Source organism: Amblyraja radiata, chromosome 16, assembly GCF_010909765.2.
Source record: "Amblyraja radiata isolate CabotCenter1 chromosome 16, sAmbRad1.1.pri, whole genome shotgun sequence".
NCBI classification, from domain to species: domain Eukaryota; kingdom Metazoa; phylum Chordata; class Chondrichthyes; order Rajiformes; family Rajidae; genus Amblyraja; species Amblyraja radiata.
In genome coordinates, this window is record NC_045971.1 from 6,107,169 (window position 1) to 6,121,960 (window position 14,792).

Here is a 14,792-nt window from a genome sequence, read left to right on the forward strand (position 1 = left end):
AGCACTGGCTGCATTTAAGCAGCTGGCCGTGGCCCGGGCGCATCAAGCATTCTCGCCTCTTGAGCCAGGAGGCTGTGGGTTCTGGAGACTTCAATCCAAGCTGATTCTAGGCTGCAACTTAGTGGGAATGTTGCCTTGACTGGTCCCTCAGGTGGGGAAAGAGAGAGGGAGTGAACTACTATCTACCTCTTTGATATCCCTCGGACTATCATTGACCGGACTGTGCTGGCTTTACCTTGCATTAAAAAAATGTTTTAATCATATATCTATACACTGTAAATGGATTGATTGTAATCATGTCTTTCCGCTGACTAGCACACAAGAAAAAGCTTTTCACTGTACCTCGGTACACGTGACAATAAACTAAACTGATACCTCCTGCAAATGGCAAATAAATATTGGCCAGAAAACGTGCTCTTGGTTATGTATACTGAGGTTTCAATATTGCTAGAAGTCTTAGGAGATAACCCTTGTGAGGGTTTAATGTTCACTTCAGAAGACATGTAGCGCCTCAGATTTGTATTTGTGCAAAAGGCATCATCTCTGATAGTGCAGATCTAATTTGGTGCTGCATTAATGGTAAAACATGGGTGACTGAGGTGTTTAGAGAAACAGCCTGGAAACAGGCCATTCGGCCCACTGAGTCCATGCCGACCATCGATCACCCATTCACACTAGTTCTATGTTAACCCACTTCCTATAAACCGGGATGTCATTAGGATTTTGGACAAAACCAAAGCAGTCGGAGGAACGTGCAAATTCCACGCTGACAGCACCCATAGTCAGCATTGAACCTGGGTTTCTGGTGCTGTGAGGCAGCAGAACTACCGCAGTGTCATTGTGGTGCCCTTTTTGGAGTTGAATTTGCAACCTTGTGATGCTGAGGCAGGAATACTATCATTGAAAGGCAGCTGGCTCATTGAGCCATGCGTACTAGTCTGCATCACGTTACCTGCTGTTGATCCTTGGTGAGATGATACTAGACTTGCACTACTCTGCTTCATGTGATTTACTGAGAATTGTCAATGACAGATACAAATCGCTGGAGTAACTCAGTGGAACAGGCAGCATCTTTGGAGAGAAGGAACGCGTGAAGTTTTGGGGCAAGACCCTTCAGACTGATATCAGGGGAGTGGGAGATACATAGATAAGGAAGTGTATGGTGTGAGAACAGGGAATGGAGATCAAGGAAAATGTAGAATAGATAATTGTTAGTTGGGAGAAGGTAACGACAAAGCAAACAGATATAATATAGTCGGAGACAGTAAGAATGGTCAGAGAACTGGGAATTGTCAATATAGTGTTACCAGAATACAGAATGCTGTACTGTACTACCAGTGTGAGGTCTGCAGTGATGTAACTTAGACATACTGTTACATGCATCAGTCTGCGCCTGTCAAATTAACTGGAGTTTAGCTCTAAATATTGTACCTCAAAATATAATGAAATCCCCCCCAAAATTGTTGTTGTCAAGCAAAACTAAAACTGAGGAGTCGTGGAATTTTAGTAAGAAACCCAAAATTGGTTTGTGACTAAGGTTGAAGTAAAGAGTATACCATTGCTGTTTGCATCCAAAATCCAGCAGGCGTTGATTGTGAAAACGGGGAACTGCAGGTGCTGGTTTACACAAAAAAAGACACAAAGTGCTTGAGTAACTCAGCAAGTCAGACGGCATCTCTGGAGAACATGTATAGGTAAAGTGCTGGAGTAACTCAGCAGGTCAGCAGCACCTCTACCCTCCACAGATGGGTCTACCCTCCACAGATATTGCCTAACTCTGGGAGTTCCACCAGCTCTTTTTTGCTCTCCCAGTGATCATCTAGAAACTGCAGACAAAAGGGACTCCAAAGACAGGTAGGTTAATTGGCTTGGTATAAATGTAAAATTGCCCCTAATGGATAGTATTAATGTATGGGGATCGCTGGTCGGCGCGGACTCGGTGCGTTGTATCTAAATTAAAAACGAAAAAGTTGGTTTGTGTCAGGTCCTGAGTTGTCATCAACTTCTGAGGAGCGATCTAATTGACTTTATAGTTGCACATTAACATCCCAGCAGGACTGAAGAGGCAGGGCCCAGCTCAAAGATTTTTGGATGGAAGTGGGGGGAATGAAGATCGACTCAAGACCTGAACTCTCGCACTGAGCTTGCATATCAAAGTGCTGCAATTTGCACATTCAAGCAGTTTTTATGGCACTTTAAATGTGCTGCGAGTAATCGCTAATGTGATTTAAACAGCCTGTAAAATTTACTTTGTGTATCTATCTTTGGTTTAAACCAGCATCTGCAGTTGCCTCCTACGCATACCAATTTTCCCAGGCAGGGTTTAGCCATACGATTTGGTAATCAGATCTTTGATCACCAGTGCATGAATGTTCATTTCTTCCTCAGCTAGTCTGGGGGAAAGGTTTTACAAAACATTTAATTACATTTGTTGTAGAAACAAGGAACAAAAGATTCTGGCTTACAAAAAGACACAAAGTGCTGGAGTAACTCAGCAGGACGGGCAGCATCTCTGGAGAACATGCATCGGTGATGCATCAAGTCAGTCCCCTTCTTCATTCAGAGTCGGGACTCTTCGGGAAGGATGCTGAGTTGACCAGAAACGTCAACTATCGATGTTCTCCAGAGATGCAATCTGACCCGCTGAGTTACTCCAGCACTTTGCGTCTTTTTCTAAATGAGATTTGTTGCTAGTTTAAATGGGGAGAGAGTGACAGCTTTTTAATGAGAGGTAATATTGAAATCTCTGACTCTGTAATGAACTAGGGTGCACGCTTTCTGCGTCACTCTAATGGTTATTTTAGATGCTTGTTTTCAATGTTTGATTTTGGTTTGAAATCACGATTCCTTTTAATATCCAGTGGTGTCGCTGGGCGGGGATTGAAATTAATTTTACCTCATGGGCTTTGTCTAATGTCCTGCCACATCTGGTCTAGTTTTAAAAATAGATAAACTTGTTCTTGGATTCTGTCTTGATTTGTGCATTAGTGATAATTGCCTACAAATTCTCCTGGTCACCCTGATGTTAATAGCATCAATACTTTTTACACAGAGGATGGTGGGTATATGGAACAAGCTGCCAGAGGAGGTAGTGAGGCGGGTACTATATATTACAACATCTAAAAGGCATTTGGACGGATAAATGAATGGCAAGGTTTAGAGGGATATGGGCCAAACGTAGGCAGGTGGGACCCGCGTTGATGGGGCATCTTGGTTAGCATGTGTGAGTTGGACGGGAGGGCTTTTTTCTGTGCTCTGATTCTTTGACTCTTAATGATTTTTTTCTGTTGGAACTCCTCTGTGTCTGTCACCTTTACTGCAGCTCCTTTATTTTTCGGGAGTCCTGAGCTAGGTGAATGCAAGCAGACCTTCTTTGTAATGATGATTGTATCTCACGGATATGTGAACTCTGAAGAAGGGTCCCGACCCGAGAGGTCACCTTCTCCAGAGATGCTGCCTGACCCACTCAGTTATTCCAATACTTTGTGCCTTGCAATGTAGCATTTTGCTGCTATATTCTAATAATAATAATAATAATAAATTTTATTTGTTGGGCGCCTTTCAGACATCTCAAGGACACCTTACATAGATTAACAGGAATATAAACATATAATCAGAGTAAAATAAATAATAAAGACATCACAGAGACACAAACTAAAAACAGAATTCAGTCCAAAAACAGAAAATCAAAAACACAATGTAAAGAGAGAGCAGCGGCAGCCAAAGCGCGCCAGCGTCCACTCTCCCTTCACGGCAGCCATCTTGGACAAAGACTAACAGGATTACGTAGAGACAGAAAATCATCCCCCCACAATGGATACCACTGTGGGGGAAGGCACAATGTCAAGTCCCCAACCCCAAGTTCACCCAAAGTCAGGCCTGCCACCGCAGTTGCCTCTACGGAGGCCCGATGTTCCTGGCCGTTCTCACCGGGTGGTCTTGCCCCGGCGTCGGGAGAGTCCTCTCAGCGGCTGGGCCACCTGGAACGGCCGCTTCCAAGCTGTAGACCGCGGCTTCCGGAGCCGACAAGGCCGCGCCGGTTTGGAGCTCCCAGGCTCCTGATGTTGAAATCGGCGCCGCCCGCTCCGCTCCGCAGCCCGGAGGTGTTGCTCTCGGCGGTCCAGCGCGGCGACCCAGGCAAGGCATCGCCCGCTCCGCTCCACGATAGCGCTCCAGCGCTGTGCCGCCACCGAGGCCGAGGTGCTGGGCGGTCCCCGCCAGGAAACGGCGCTCCAAGCCCGCTGGTAGGCCGCGAGGACGGGTCGACGGGCAGCCCGGAGAAAAAGCTGCCTCACCGACCAGGTAGGGACCTAGAAATAAAATTGCCCCCTACCCCCCACATTAAAAAGTCCATTTCTCCAAACGGACGAGACAGGACTAACAAAAAAACTTTTTAAAAAGCGAGTTTAACGGACGACTGCTGGTTAGCAGCCGTTCCTCCAAGATGGCTCCTCCTCCCGATTCTAGAAGGATAATGCATTAAATCACGTTGTTTTAGACAATGTTTGGAAAACCCCAGCATGGATTTAGACAGAGAAATCTGGAAGAGCTCAGCAGGTCAAGTACCATCTGTGGAGGCTAAAGATGTGGGTCGGCATTTCAGGTTGTGACCCATCTGTCGTAGTGCAGGGTCTTGACCTGAAATGGTGACTTGTGCTTTTTGCCTCCACAGATGCTGCCTGGCCCACTGAGCTCTAGAGCAGGAGTCTTTGTTCTAGACTACAGCATCTGCAGTCTCTATGTTTAAGAAGGAACTGCAGATGCTGGAAAATCGAAGGTACACAAAAATGCTGGAGAAACTCAGCGGGTGCAGCAGCATCTATGGAGCGAAGGAGATATGCAACATTTTGGGCCGAAACCCTTCTTCAGGGTCTGAAGAAGGGTTTCGGCCCGAAACATTGCCTATCTCCTTCGCTCCACAGATGCTGCTGCACCCGCTGAGTTTCTCCAGCATTTTTGTGTATCTGCAGTCTCTTTGCTTTGTGTTGTTTAGTTTAGAGATACAGCGTGGAAACAGCCCTCTGGCCCAGCGATCCCCGTACACTTACATTATCCTACATACTAGGCAAAATTTATAATTTTACCAAAGACAATTAACTGACAAAACTGTAGGTCTTTGGGGTGTGGGAGGAAACTGAAGCACCCGTAGAAAACCCAAGCAGGTCACGGGGAGAACGTACAAACTCCGTACAGCCAGCACCCATAGTCAGGATGGAACCCAGGTCTCTGGTGCTGTGAGGCAGCAACTCTACTAATGCGCCACCGTGGGCTTGAAGTTGTTGCTCACCTCTAGGGGGGCGGGGGGGGGGGGGGGGGGGGGGGGGGGGGAGGGAATAAATAGCAAAGTAGTGGATCGGGGTCTGTTTATGAATGTTGTTTATCTGGTGCATGAGGCTCAGAGAAAAGACCCTTATTAAAAAAAAAAACAACCACCAACTTAAGTCTTATGGAACTGAAAGTAATTTGTTAGTTTAATTAGAGCAACAGGAGTTGGTGTATGTATAAAGGGGTTGTTCTCCTATCAGCAATATGTAACTGTATATGAAGGAACTGCAGATGATGGTTTAAACCGAAGATAGACACAAAAAGCTGGAGTAACTCAGCAGGCCAGGCAGCATCTCTGGAGAAAAGTAGTAGGTGACTTTTCGGGTCAACTGAAAAAGGGTTGCAACTCGAAACGTCACCTATTCCTTTTCTCCAGAAATGTTGTCTGGAGTTACTCCAGCAATTTGGTCTAATATCTTCCGCAAAATGTAACTAGTTGGAGCCTCAGCTGTCTACTGTATTTATGAATAATTTTGGTGGCAAAACAAAGCGTCTCACAAAACTGCAAAGGATCGGAAGAAGTATAGCTAATGAGATTACAAAAAAATATATTAACATTAATTGATCAGGTCAAGATCCTGCAAATTGAAAGTAATCTATTTTGCATGTGAAGCAGATTGAAATTAGTAGCTTGCATGATAGTAATTCAGCACAGAAACAGGCCATTCAATCCAACTCTCCATGCTGGCCATCAAATGATAAACGTCTAGATACTGGATGTCCAATAAGAGTCCATGTATCAGTAAAATGGTTTCAGAAAATTCAAAGAAGTTGTGGATTAATGTTCTGATCATTTCCAAATTCTAAATGCAATTAAACTTTTCTTTCTAAGCCTCCGCCTCGCTTCTCAATTTAAGACTGGACACCGTGGGGAAAAAGCCGAACAAGAAGAAAGCGGAGGAGGTTCTGGTGGAGGAGGAGGAGGAGGAGGAGTACGTGGTGGAGAAAGTGCTGGACAGGCGCATAGTGAAGGGCAAGGTGGAGTACCTGCTCAAATGGAAAGGATTCTCGGAGTGAGTATTCACAAACAGCAGATAGGCACAAAAAGCTGGAGTAACTCAGCGGGACAGGCAGCATCTCTGGACAGGAATGGGTGATGTTTTGGGTCGTTTCTTCAGATCCGAAATGTCACCCATCCCTTCAATCCCGAGATGCTGCCTGTTACGATTTACTCCAGCTTTTTGTGTCTGTCTTCGGTTTAAACCAGCATCTGCCGTTCCTGCCTACACATTCACAAACGCCAGCCTGGTTTTGGCTCTTTATTTCAATGCTGAGTGATCTTTCCAGTAGCAGGAAGCAGCGAGTGTAACAAATTTCCATTCAGAGTTATTGGTCAAGTGGAAACTGGGTCAGGAATGAGTAGAAACAAGGAGCTGCAAGATGCTGGTTTACGCCAAAGATGCACACAAAGTGCTGGAGTAACTCGACGGGTCAGGCAGCATTTCTGAACAAAAAGGATAATTGCCATTTCAGGCCAGGACCCGTTTTAGTGTGAGGAAGTGTCCCGGCCTGAAACGTCACCCATCCTTTTTCCCCAGAGATTGTAGTGGTTAGTGTTGTGTTGTGCAGTGTTCAAGAGTCTGATGGCTTGTTCGAAGAAGCACAAACCAGAGGTTATTGTGAGATGCTTCTCTTCCTCTTAGATCTTTAGCCCTGTACATCTATCTATGCAGTGCATTGAATTGCTAAGTCACTGGGTTATGAGTGCTCATTTATTCTGTGGATGGATCAACAACATGTGTTATTGGACTGGAAGCTGTTCAAGTAGCTCACAGCTCAGCGGTTGCTGTTGATGAACTAAATGATTCAGGTCCAAGTGTCGGTATTCAGTGACTGGAATTATTTTGCAGTGATGACAACACGTGGGAGCCGGAGGAAAACCTGGACTGCCCCGACCTCATCGCAGAATTCCTGCAGTCCCAGAAAATAGCAAACGATGGCGTGGATAAAACAGAGGGACCAAAGCGGAAAGCAGAGTCTGATACGGAAACAGAGGAAAATAAAAACAAGAAGAAGAGGGAGGAGGTCAGTGAAGGTGCTGCCACAGCGGGTGACCAACACAACCTGTGGTCAGTCCCAGAGGAAGCTTTCCTGAGGGAGGGGCAGGTGGGGGGAATAGAAACATAGAAAATAGGTGCAGGAGAAGACCATTCAGCCCTTTGAGCCAGCATCGCCATTCAATATGATCATGGCTGATCATCCAAAATCAGTACCCCGTTCCAGCTTTCTCCCCATATCCCTCGATTCCGTTAGCCCTAAGAGCGATATCTAACTCTCGCTTGAATACATTCAGTGAATTGGCCTCCACTGCCTTCTGTGGCAGAGAATTCCACAGATTCACAACTGTCTGGGTGAAAAGGTTTTTCCTCATCTCAGTCCTAAATGGCCGACCCCTTATTCTTAGATGGTGTAGATGAAGTCGAGGGAGCTTTCCTACAGTCTGGTGACCAGAGCTGCAGACAAGGCTCCAAGTTGGACATTCTCTGCTCTATGCAGCCACGATGGAGGGACCCTGTCCCCTGTATTGGCTTTTGTAGGAAAGAACTGCAGATGCTGGTTTACACCGAAGATAGACACAAAATGCTGGAGTAACTCAGCGGGACAGGCAGCATCTCTGGTGAGAAGGAATGGTTGACGTTTCTGGTCGAGACCCTTCTTCAGACTGGAGAAGGTTCTCAATCCGAAACGTCACCCATGCCCTCTCTCCAGAGATTCTGCGTGTCCCGCTGAGTTATTGCAGCATTTTGTGTCTATCTTCCCTGTATTGGCTTGCCTAGATTCCGTGCTTGGGGAGGTGGTCAGATTGCCCGTGCTCACCGTGTCCCCCTGCCCATTGCGTTCTCGTCTGTTTCTCTTGCAGCAGGAGAAGCCAAGAGGGTTTGCCCGAGAGCTGGAACCGGAGCGTATCATCGGGGCGACAGATTCAAGCGGGGAGCTGATGTTCCTCATGAAGTGGTGAGTTTGCAGCATTACAGTCGATCTCTGGTACCTGTAACCCTGCTGCGATGAAGTGATTGAGTGAGCTATGTGGTGCGGGCTGGGGGGGGCGGATTATGCTGAACAAACGAGCTACCTGATGGTGACCGAGGGATATCAGACCAGCGCCAAGGCTCTTCACCATTCACTCCTCCTCCAGCTCTTGAGTTATCCATGTCGCCCTCCCCATCCCGCACCTGGGTGGACATCGATGATGAAACATAGAACAGCACAGGAACTGGCCCTTCAGCCCACAATGTCTGTGCCCAACATGATGCCAAGTTAAACTGATCCCATCTGCCTGATGTGTTCTCTTTGGGACGTATGACAATAAAACACTGGATTCCTGACTAGATTCACACAGCGAGAAAACAGGGCCCTCAACGCAACTTGCCCACACCGGCCAACATCCCCTGTCTACACCAGTCCCACCTGCCCACGTTTGGCCCATATCCCTCTAAATGTCCTATCCATGTACCTGTCCAAATGTTTCTTAAAGGTTGTGATAGTTCCTGCTTCAACTACCTCCTCCATGCAGCAGCTCATTCCAACACCCAAGGTCTGTAGAAGGGCTCCGACCCGAAAGATCACCTGCCCATTCCCTCCATATGACTCTGCCTGACAACCCAGAGTTCCTCCTTCACTTTGTGTTTTGCTCCGGTTGCCATCGGCTGCAGTTCTTTGAGGTCGTGGTTGAAGAGGGGATTGCTAACGTCGGCATTTGCTTCTCCCGTGCAGGAAAAACTCAGACGAGGCCGACTTGGTGCCGGCAAAGGAGGCGAATGTGAATTGCCCGCAGGTGGTCATCTCGTTCTACGAGGAGCGTCTAACGTGGCACTCCTATCCCACCGAGGGGGAGGAGGACAAGAAGGAGGAGAAGTAACGGAGCAGAGGGGCTCACACACCTCCCATTTACTACTTTACACGACGAGAAAATAATCCCGACATTTGCAGACGTGGTTTTCAGTTGTACAGATGTATAGTTCTCCGGGTGATACTTCTCTCAACTCCTCTCGGACCTGGTTTATTGCCTCTGACTGCCAGGGGCCGGGCAGGTTGTGTTTCAAATCCAGCATGACTTATTTTTAATTTCACTGTTTTATTTTTCTCCAGGTTTTTGGGGGTAATAACTAATTGTAGAAGCCAATGAGTTGTAGATTAGTTGCCTTGGCTTATAGCATCGGGTTTGAGCCCGTGAAAGCAAAAGGAGTCTGCAGGTGCTGATTTAATTTACAGCCTCTTTTAGTGCAGTGTTTTTGTTGGGTTTAGCTCAGATTGCACCTCCAGTCCTCCTCTCCCTTTGCACCTTCTTGGACCTGAAGAGCAGCTCAGGGTAGACTCACATGTTGTGTACTCTCCACTGTGAGTTGATGAATGCCTGACCGATTGCTGTTCCAACCAGCCTGTGGGAGGCTTGGTGACCGACACTGCCTCCCCCCCCACCCCCAACACTCCATCCTGCAGTGATGTTTCCATTGTGGTGAAAGTCTGCTTCTGTTGGGCCCGCGCTGTTTGCTTGGTAATGAGGAGGCAGAAGCACAGACAGTGGGTTAGGGCTTCATTCTGTACAGTTACAATCCCAGGCTGCTAACGGCCTTCATCTGTTACTGGACCCAGTCGGCATCACAGCCACACTGTGCTCTCTGCGACTTGCTTCACTCATTCTCCACAGTCAATGGGCTTCTGCTTGTCGGTGCCTGGGCCTGTGAGTGGTGCTGAGGCTTGGTGCAGACAGCGGAGAGACATCGCTCTGCGACTGTGTGAACGGGCAAGGTGAGTGAGTCAGTGTTTTAAGGTATTTGTCTCAATTGGAGTTTTACCTCTGGGCCCCCAGTCCCACGTGTTGATCTCTGCCTCTCCAGTATTCTCTACTCGTTATGGTTAGGTTAGGGGCGGGTTGTGAATGTAGGTGATGCGTCTCCACCAGTGAGCTGGGAAATGCCGAGGCTGGGCACCAAACGTGGCACAGAGCGGGCAGAGGGAAGCGACACCAGAACAGGTACAGAGCTGGATATACACACACGCACGATGCTGGCCGCTGCCCTCAACGACAGCAGCTTCTCATTCCATCCCGCGAAACCGTTGCATCGTCAACGATTGACAAAACCGCCTCCTCGTCCTCTTTAGTTCAATGTCCAGCCTGCCCGGGAGGGGTATAGGCAACAAACACAGCGTGGGTTTATTGGTGTGTGTGTGTGTGTGTGTCTCCCTCCCTGGGGCAGCTGAGACCAGTGTCAGTAGACAATGATGAGAGGGCATTCTGTCCCCCGTGGAAGCTGGAGAAACCTGTCTTGCCCACTACCGCTCAGCCAAGCCAGTAACAGTCACAGGTCAAGCTAAAGGGAGTGCCCCTCTGCTCTCTGCAGGGTTGCCATAGTCTGCTCTGAACGGAAGCCACGCAAGGGGGGTGGTGGGGGGGGGGGGGGCGCGAGTAGTTGTTTGTATTTGACTTTTTCACGGGAGGAGTGGGGGCAGCATCTGATATAATCCACGTACTGTATGCGGGGGCCATGGAGGAGATTCCTTCAGCTAGCTGTCTCCGCCATCCATTGTTCTCACACACCTGGTATTGATTTTGACAGTTCATGTGTTATTGGAGTACGACTAATTGTGTTCAATAGTAATTTTTAAACAGGATGGGGAGGGAGGGTGGGGATATGTTTGTGTCTGAGGTATTTGTGGAAGAGAAACACAGAGCATGGAAACTACAGTATTAGTATCACTTTCCTAGTTTTCATACATTGCAGCTCTTCTGTCTGACTCGCATTTAATCATCGAGTGTAGTCTTTTAGAGGGGAGATCTGATTTTAGCTGGTTTTAAAGGATCTGTTTTTGTAGAATCCCTATTGAATATTGTAATACTGCTCCTACACCCTGTGTGTCACTAAACAGGCGAGCAAATATTATTGTGTAATAAAACCCAAAAAACAGCTTTGAATGTGTTCTACTCTTTTGCAAATGATTCACTGTGTATGGGCGTGTTCACCCCTTATTTTAAAACATCTTCTTTAAGCGTTGCGCCTCTCACTTTATGGTGACCATTTAGCCTTTGACATTTCCACCCTGGGTAAAAAAGGTTCTGACTGTCTACCCTGCCCCCTCATAATTGATATATACCTCTACCAGGTCTCCCCTCATCCTCCAGTGATTGAGATAAAACAATCCAGGTTTGTCCGATCTCTGCTTGTAGCTGGTCTCCAATGTCCAGCGTTTCCTGTTACTTCAGACCTGCAGTCTTTACTTCATTAACTCTTCATGTGGGGGAGATGAGCATGGGTAGAGGATTGGCTAAACAAATAGGAAGCAGAGAGTGGGGATAAATGGTTCATACTCGGGATGGCAACCGGTAACTAGCGGGGTTCCGCAAGGGTCGGTGCTGGGACCCCAGTTGTTCACAATTTATATAAATGATTTGGAGGAGGGAACCAAGTGTAATATATCAAAATTTGCGGACGATACAAAAATGGGAGGAAAAGTAGGGGATGAGGAGGATAGGAAGAGTCTGCAAAAGGATATAGATAAGTTAGGTGAGTGGGCAACAACTTGGCAGATGAAATTTAATACTAATAAATGTGAAGTCATTCACTTGGGAAAAAAAATGATAGGGCAAGTTATTTTCTAAATGAGGAGGAGCTGCGTTGTAATGCAACGCAAAGGGATCTAGGGGTAGTAGTACATGAATCACTAAAAGTTAGTATGCAGGTGCAGCAAGCAATCAGGAAGGCCAATGGAGTTTTGGCCTTTATTGCTAGGGGGATTGAGTATAAAAACACGGAGGTCTTGCTGCAGCTGTACACAGTATTAGTGAGACCACATTTGGAATACTGTGTACAGTTCTGGGGTCCATACTTAAGAAAGGATGTACTAGCCCTGGAGGCAGTGCAGCGAAGGTTTACAAGATTAATTCCTGCAATGAGGGGATTGACATATGAGGAAAGGTTAAGTAGGCTGGAACTCTACTCTTTGGAGTTTAGAAGAATGAGAGGCGATCTCATTGAAACATATAAGATCGTGAGGGGCCTTGATCGGGTGGATGCACCGAGGATGTTCCCAATGATCGGGGAAAACTAGAACTAGGGGACATAGTTGCAGAATAAGGGGGGGCTCTTTTAAAACTGAGATGAGGAAGAACTTCTTCACCCAGAGGGTGGTTAATTTATGGAATTCACTGCCCCAGGGAGCAGTGGAAGCAGAAACATTAAATATATTTAAATCTAAAATAGATGGTTTTTAGCTGCCAAGGGGATAAGGGGCTACGGGGAGAGGGCAGGGATATGGACCTAGGTATGGTTAGTATAGTAAGACCTGAGTGATCTCCTGGACAAGTGTCGATCGCCTGGATTGGGGTCGGAGAGGAATTTCCCCGGATTTTTTTCCCGAATTGGACCTGGGTTTTTATCCGTTTTTTTTGCCTCCCCCAGGAGATCACGCGGTTCTTGGGGTGGAGAGGGGAGATAGCGGTATAAAGGGGAGGGTAGTGTCTTGTGTTCTGTGTCTTGTGTCTACCGTTTGTGGGTAAGGGTGTCTGTTTAGTGTTCAGCCATGAGCGAATGGCGGTGCGGGCTCGACGGACCTGGTGGTCTACTCTCGCAACTACTTTCTATGATTCTATGATTCTATGGGGTGAACAGAGAAGGAACCTGGGCAAAGGAGCCAAGGCTGATTCTGAGCTACAACAAGAGTTTAAAATGCAGACAAGGCCCCCTCCTGCTGGTTCTGGCTGTTAATTAGATGCCCAAAAAATACCTCAGGGGGTCAAGGCAGCATCTGTGAGAATATTTCTCACCCTTAACTTTGCGACCAAAGCCTGGTTTGCAATTTCCCGGTCACAGGACGCATCATCCTTAGTCTGAGATGCTGAGGGTCTGAACTGGGATGTGGTGGGCTCTGGGAGAGTCAAATGCCATAGACCACCCATTTAAGTTCGATTAAGGGTCCCGACCCAAAATGTCACATATCCATGTTCTCCAGAGATGCTACCTGACCCGCTGATTTACTCCAGCACTCTGTGTCCCATGTTAGTTCAATGAATGTTTGTCTCAGAGGCAGATGAATCCTGTTGTGCAATGTTTCCTGTTGTAAACAAAAGCTGAATATTTTAACTGCAGAGATAGATGTTTCTCTGCTATGTGGGAGGATGACCGGTTGCCATGATAGAATGTGGAGCTGAGGTTACAATCAAAATGGTTGTAATCTTATTCAATGGCATTTAATCTTATTATAGGGTGGCAGGTGAGTAATTTATTCCTTGGAGCACAGAAGGCTGAGGGGGTGCTTTTTATAAAATCACAGAATGGGTGAATGTACAGAGATTGTGTTCGAGGTTGAGGAATCAAGAACTCTGTATTCCCCTGACAATTTTTAAACGCCAACAGACTCAAGAATCGCAACTTAAAACGTTGGCTATCCATGTTCTCCACAGATACTGTGTGCCCCATTGAGTACTCCAGCACTCTGCCTTTTTGTGAACTAGCATCTGCGTTCCTTGTGTCTGCACCTTCCGTGTCCACAGTAGCACATGTCCCTCTAGTGGTCATGGAGCTCAGTGCAGACCAGAAGACAATATAGTGGCTTCCAGTGTTTTACTGTATTGTCATATGTATCGAAACGGGACAATGAAATCCTACTTACAGCAGCACAGCAGGTTTGTAAACACCACTCAATAGATTATTTAATGGATAAACTATAAAAAAGTTCAATACATAAATATTAGAGCAAAACAAAGCCCGCAAGATGCTAGTTTACACCAAAGATGCACACACAGTGCTGGAGTAACTCGACAGGTCAGGCAGCATTGTAGTGGCAGATTATTACATCGTTCAAGGCATTTTTTCCTCTAGCCACTATGATTGAAGACAGGGGTAAGGAGATAGATTTTGTTATGCATGCGAGCTCTCCACGAGACATTCAAAGCCGTCCAAAGATAAATCTTCAAAACACAATCTCTTAATTAATAGTTTCTTTATTGTTGCACTAAAAACAGTAAGATATTCATCCAAACTTCTTCTTGTTTAAGTACATTTTAATCTTACTCGTAGTCAAACTCCATGGATGGTCAAACTCGTGCATGGTCAAACTCCAGCATGGTCTAAAGCTGTGCCTTCTCCCCCATGCTTCCTTCAACTAAAACTAACACTACTCGTGCATCTGCGTGAAAATCTCAGCCGCAAACATGCCTCTGACTACGTAATAAATCCCACCCACATAATTATAGGCAGATAAACTTAAAGGTAACTGGTTATAATTATAACATACTGAGTTAAGCTAAATGGCTACTACAAGCATCTCTGAACAAGAAGGATAATTGCCATTTCGGGCCGGGACCCCTTTTTAGTGTGAAGTGTCCCGACCTGAAACGTCACCCATCCTTTTTCTCCAGAGATGGTAGTGGTTAATGTGTTGTGCAGTGTTCAAGAGTCTGATGGCTTGTGGGAAGAAGCACAAACCAGAGGTTATTGTGAGATGCTTCTCTTCCTCTTAGATCTTTAGCC

At 46.6% G+C, this 14,792-nt stretch overlaps 1 protein-coding gene across 1 annotated transcript in view; it reads left to right on the top strand.

Moving 5' to 3' along the window:
- The window catches only part of LOC116981840 (chromobox protein homolog 1-like), a 41,177-nt gene that overhangs the window by 7,845 nt on the left and 18,540 nt on the right, over positions 1–14,792 (top strand). The window contains exons 2-5 of the mRNA XM_033034972.1: positions 6,158–6,338; positions 7,176–7,350; positions 8,186–8,280; positions 9,040–10,210. Coding sequence (XP_032890863.1) covers positions 6,158–6,338; positions 7,176–7,350; positions 8,186–8,280; positions 9,040–9,184 — 596 coding nt within the window. The 3' untranslated portion in view covers positions 9,185–10,210. The remainder of the gene's footprint in view (positions 1–6,157; positions 6,339–7,175; positions 7,351–8,185; positions 8,281–9,039; positions 10,211–14,792) is intronic.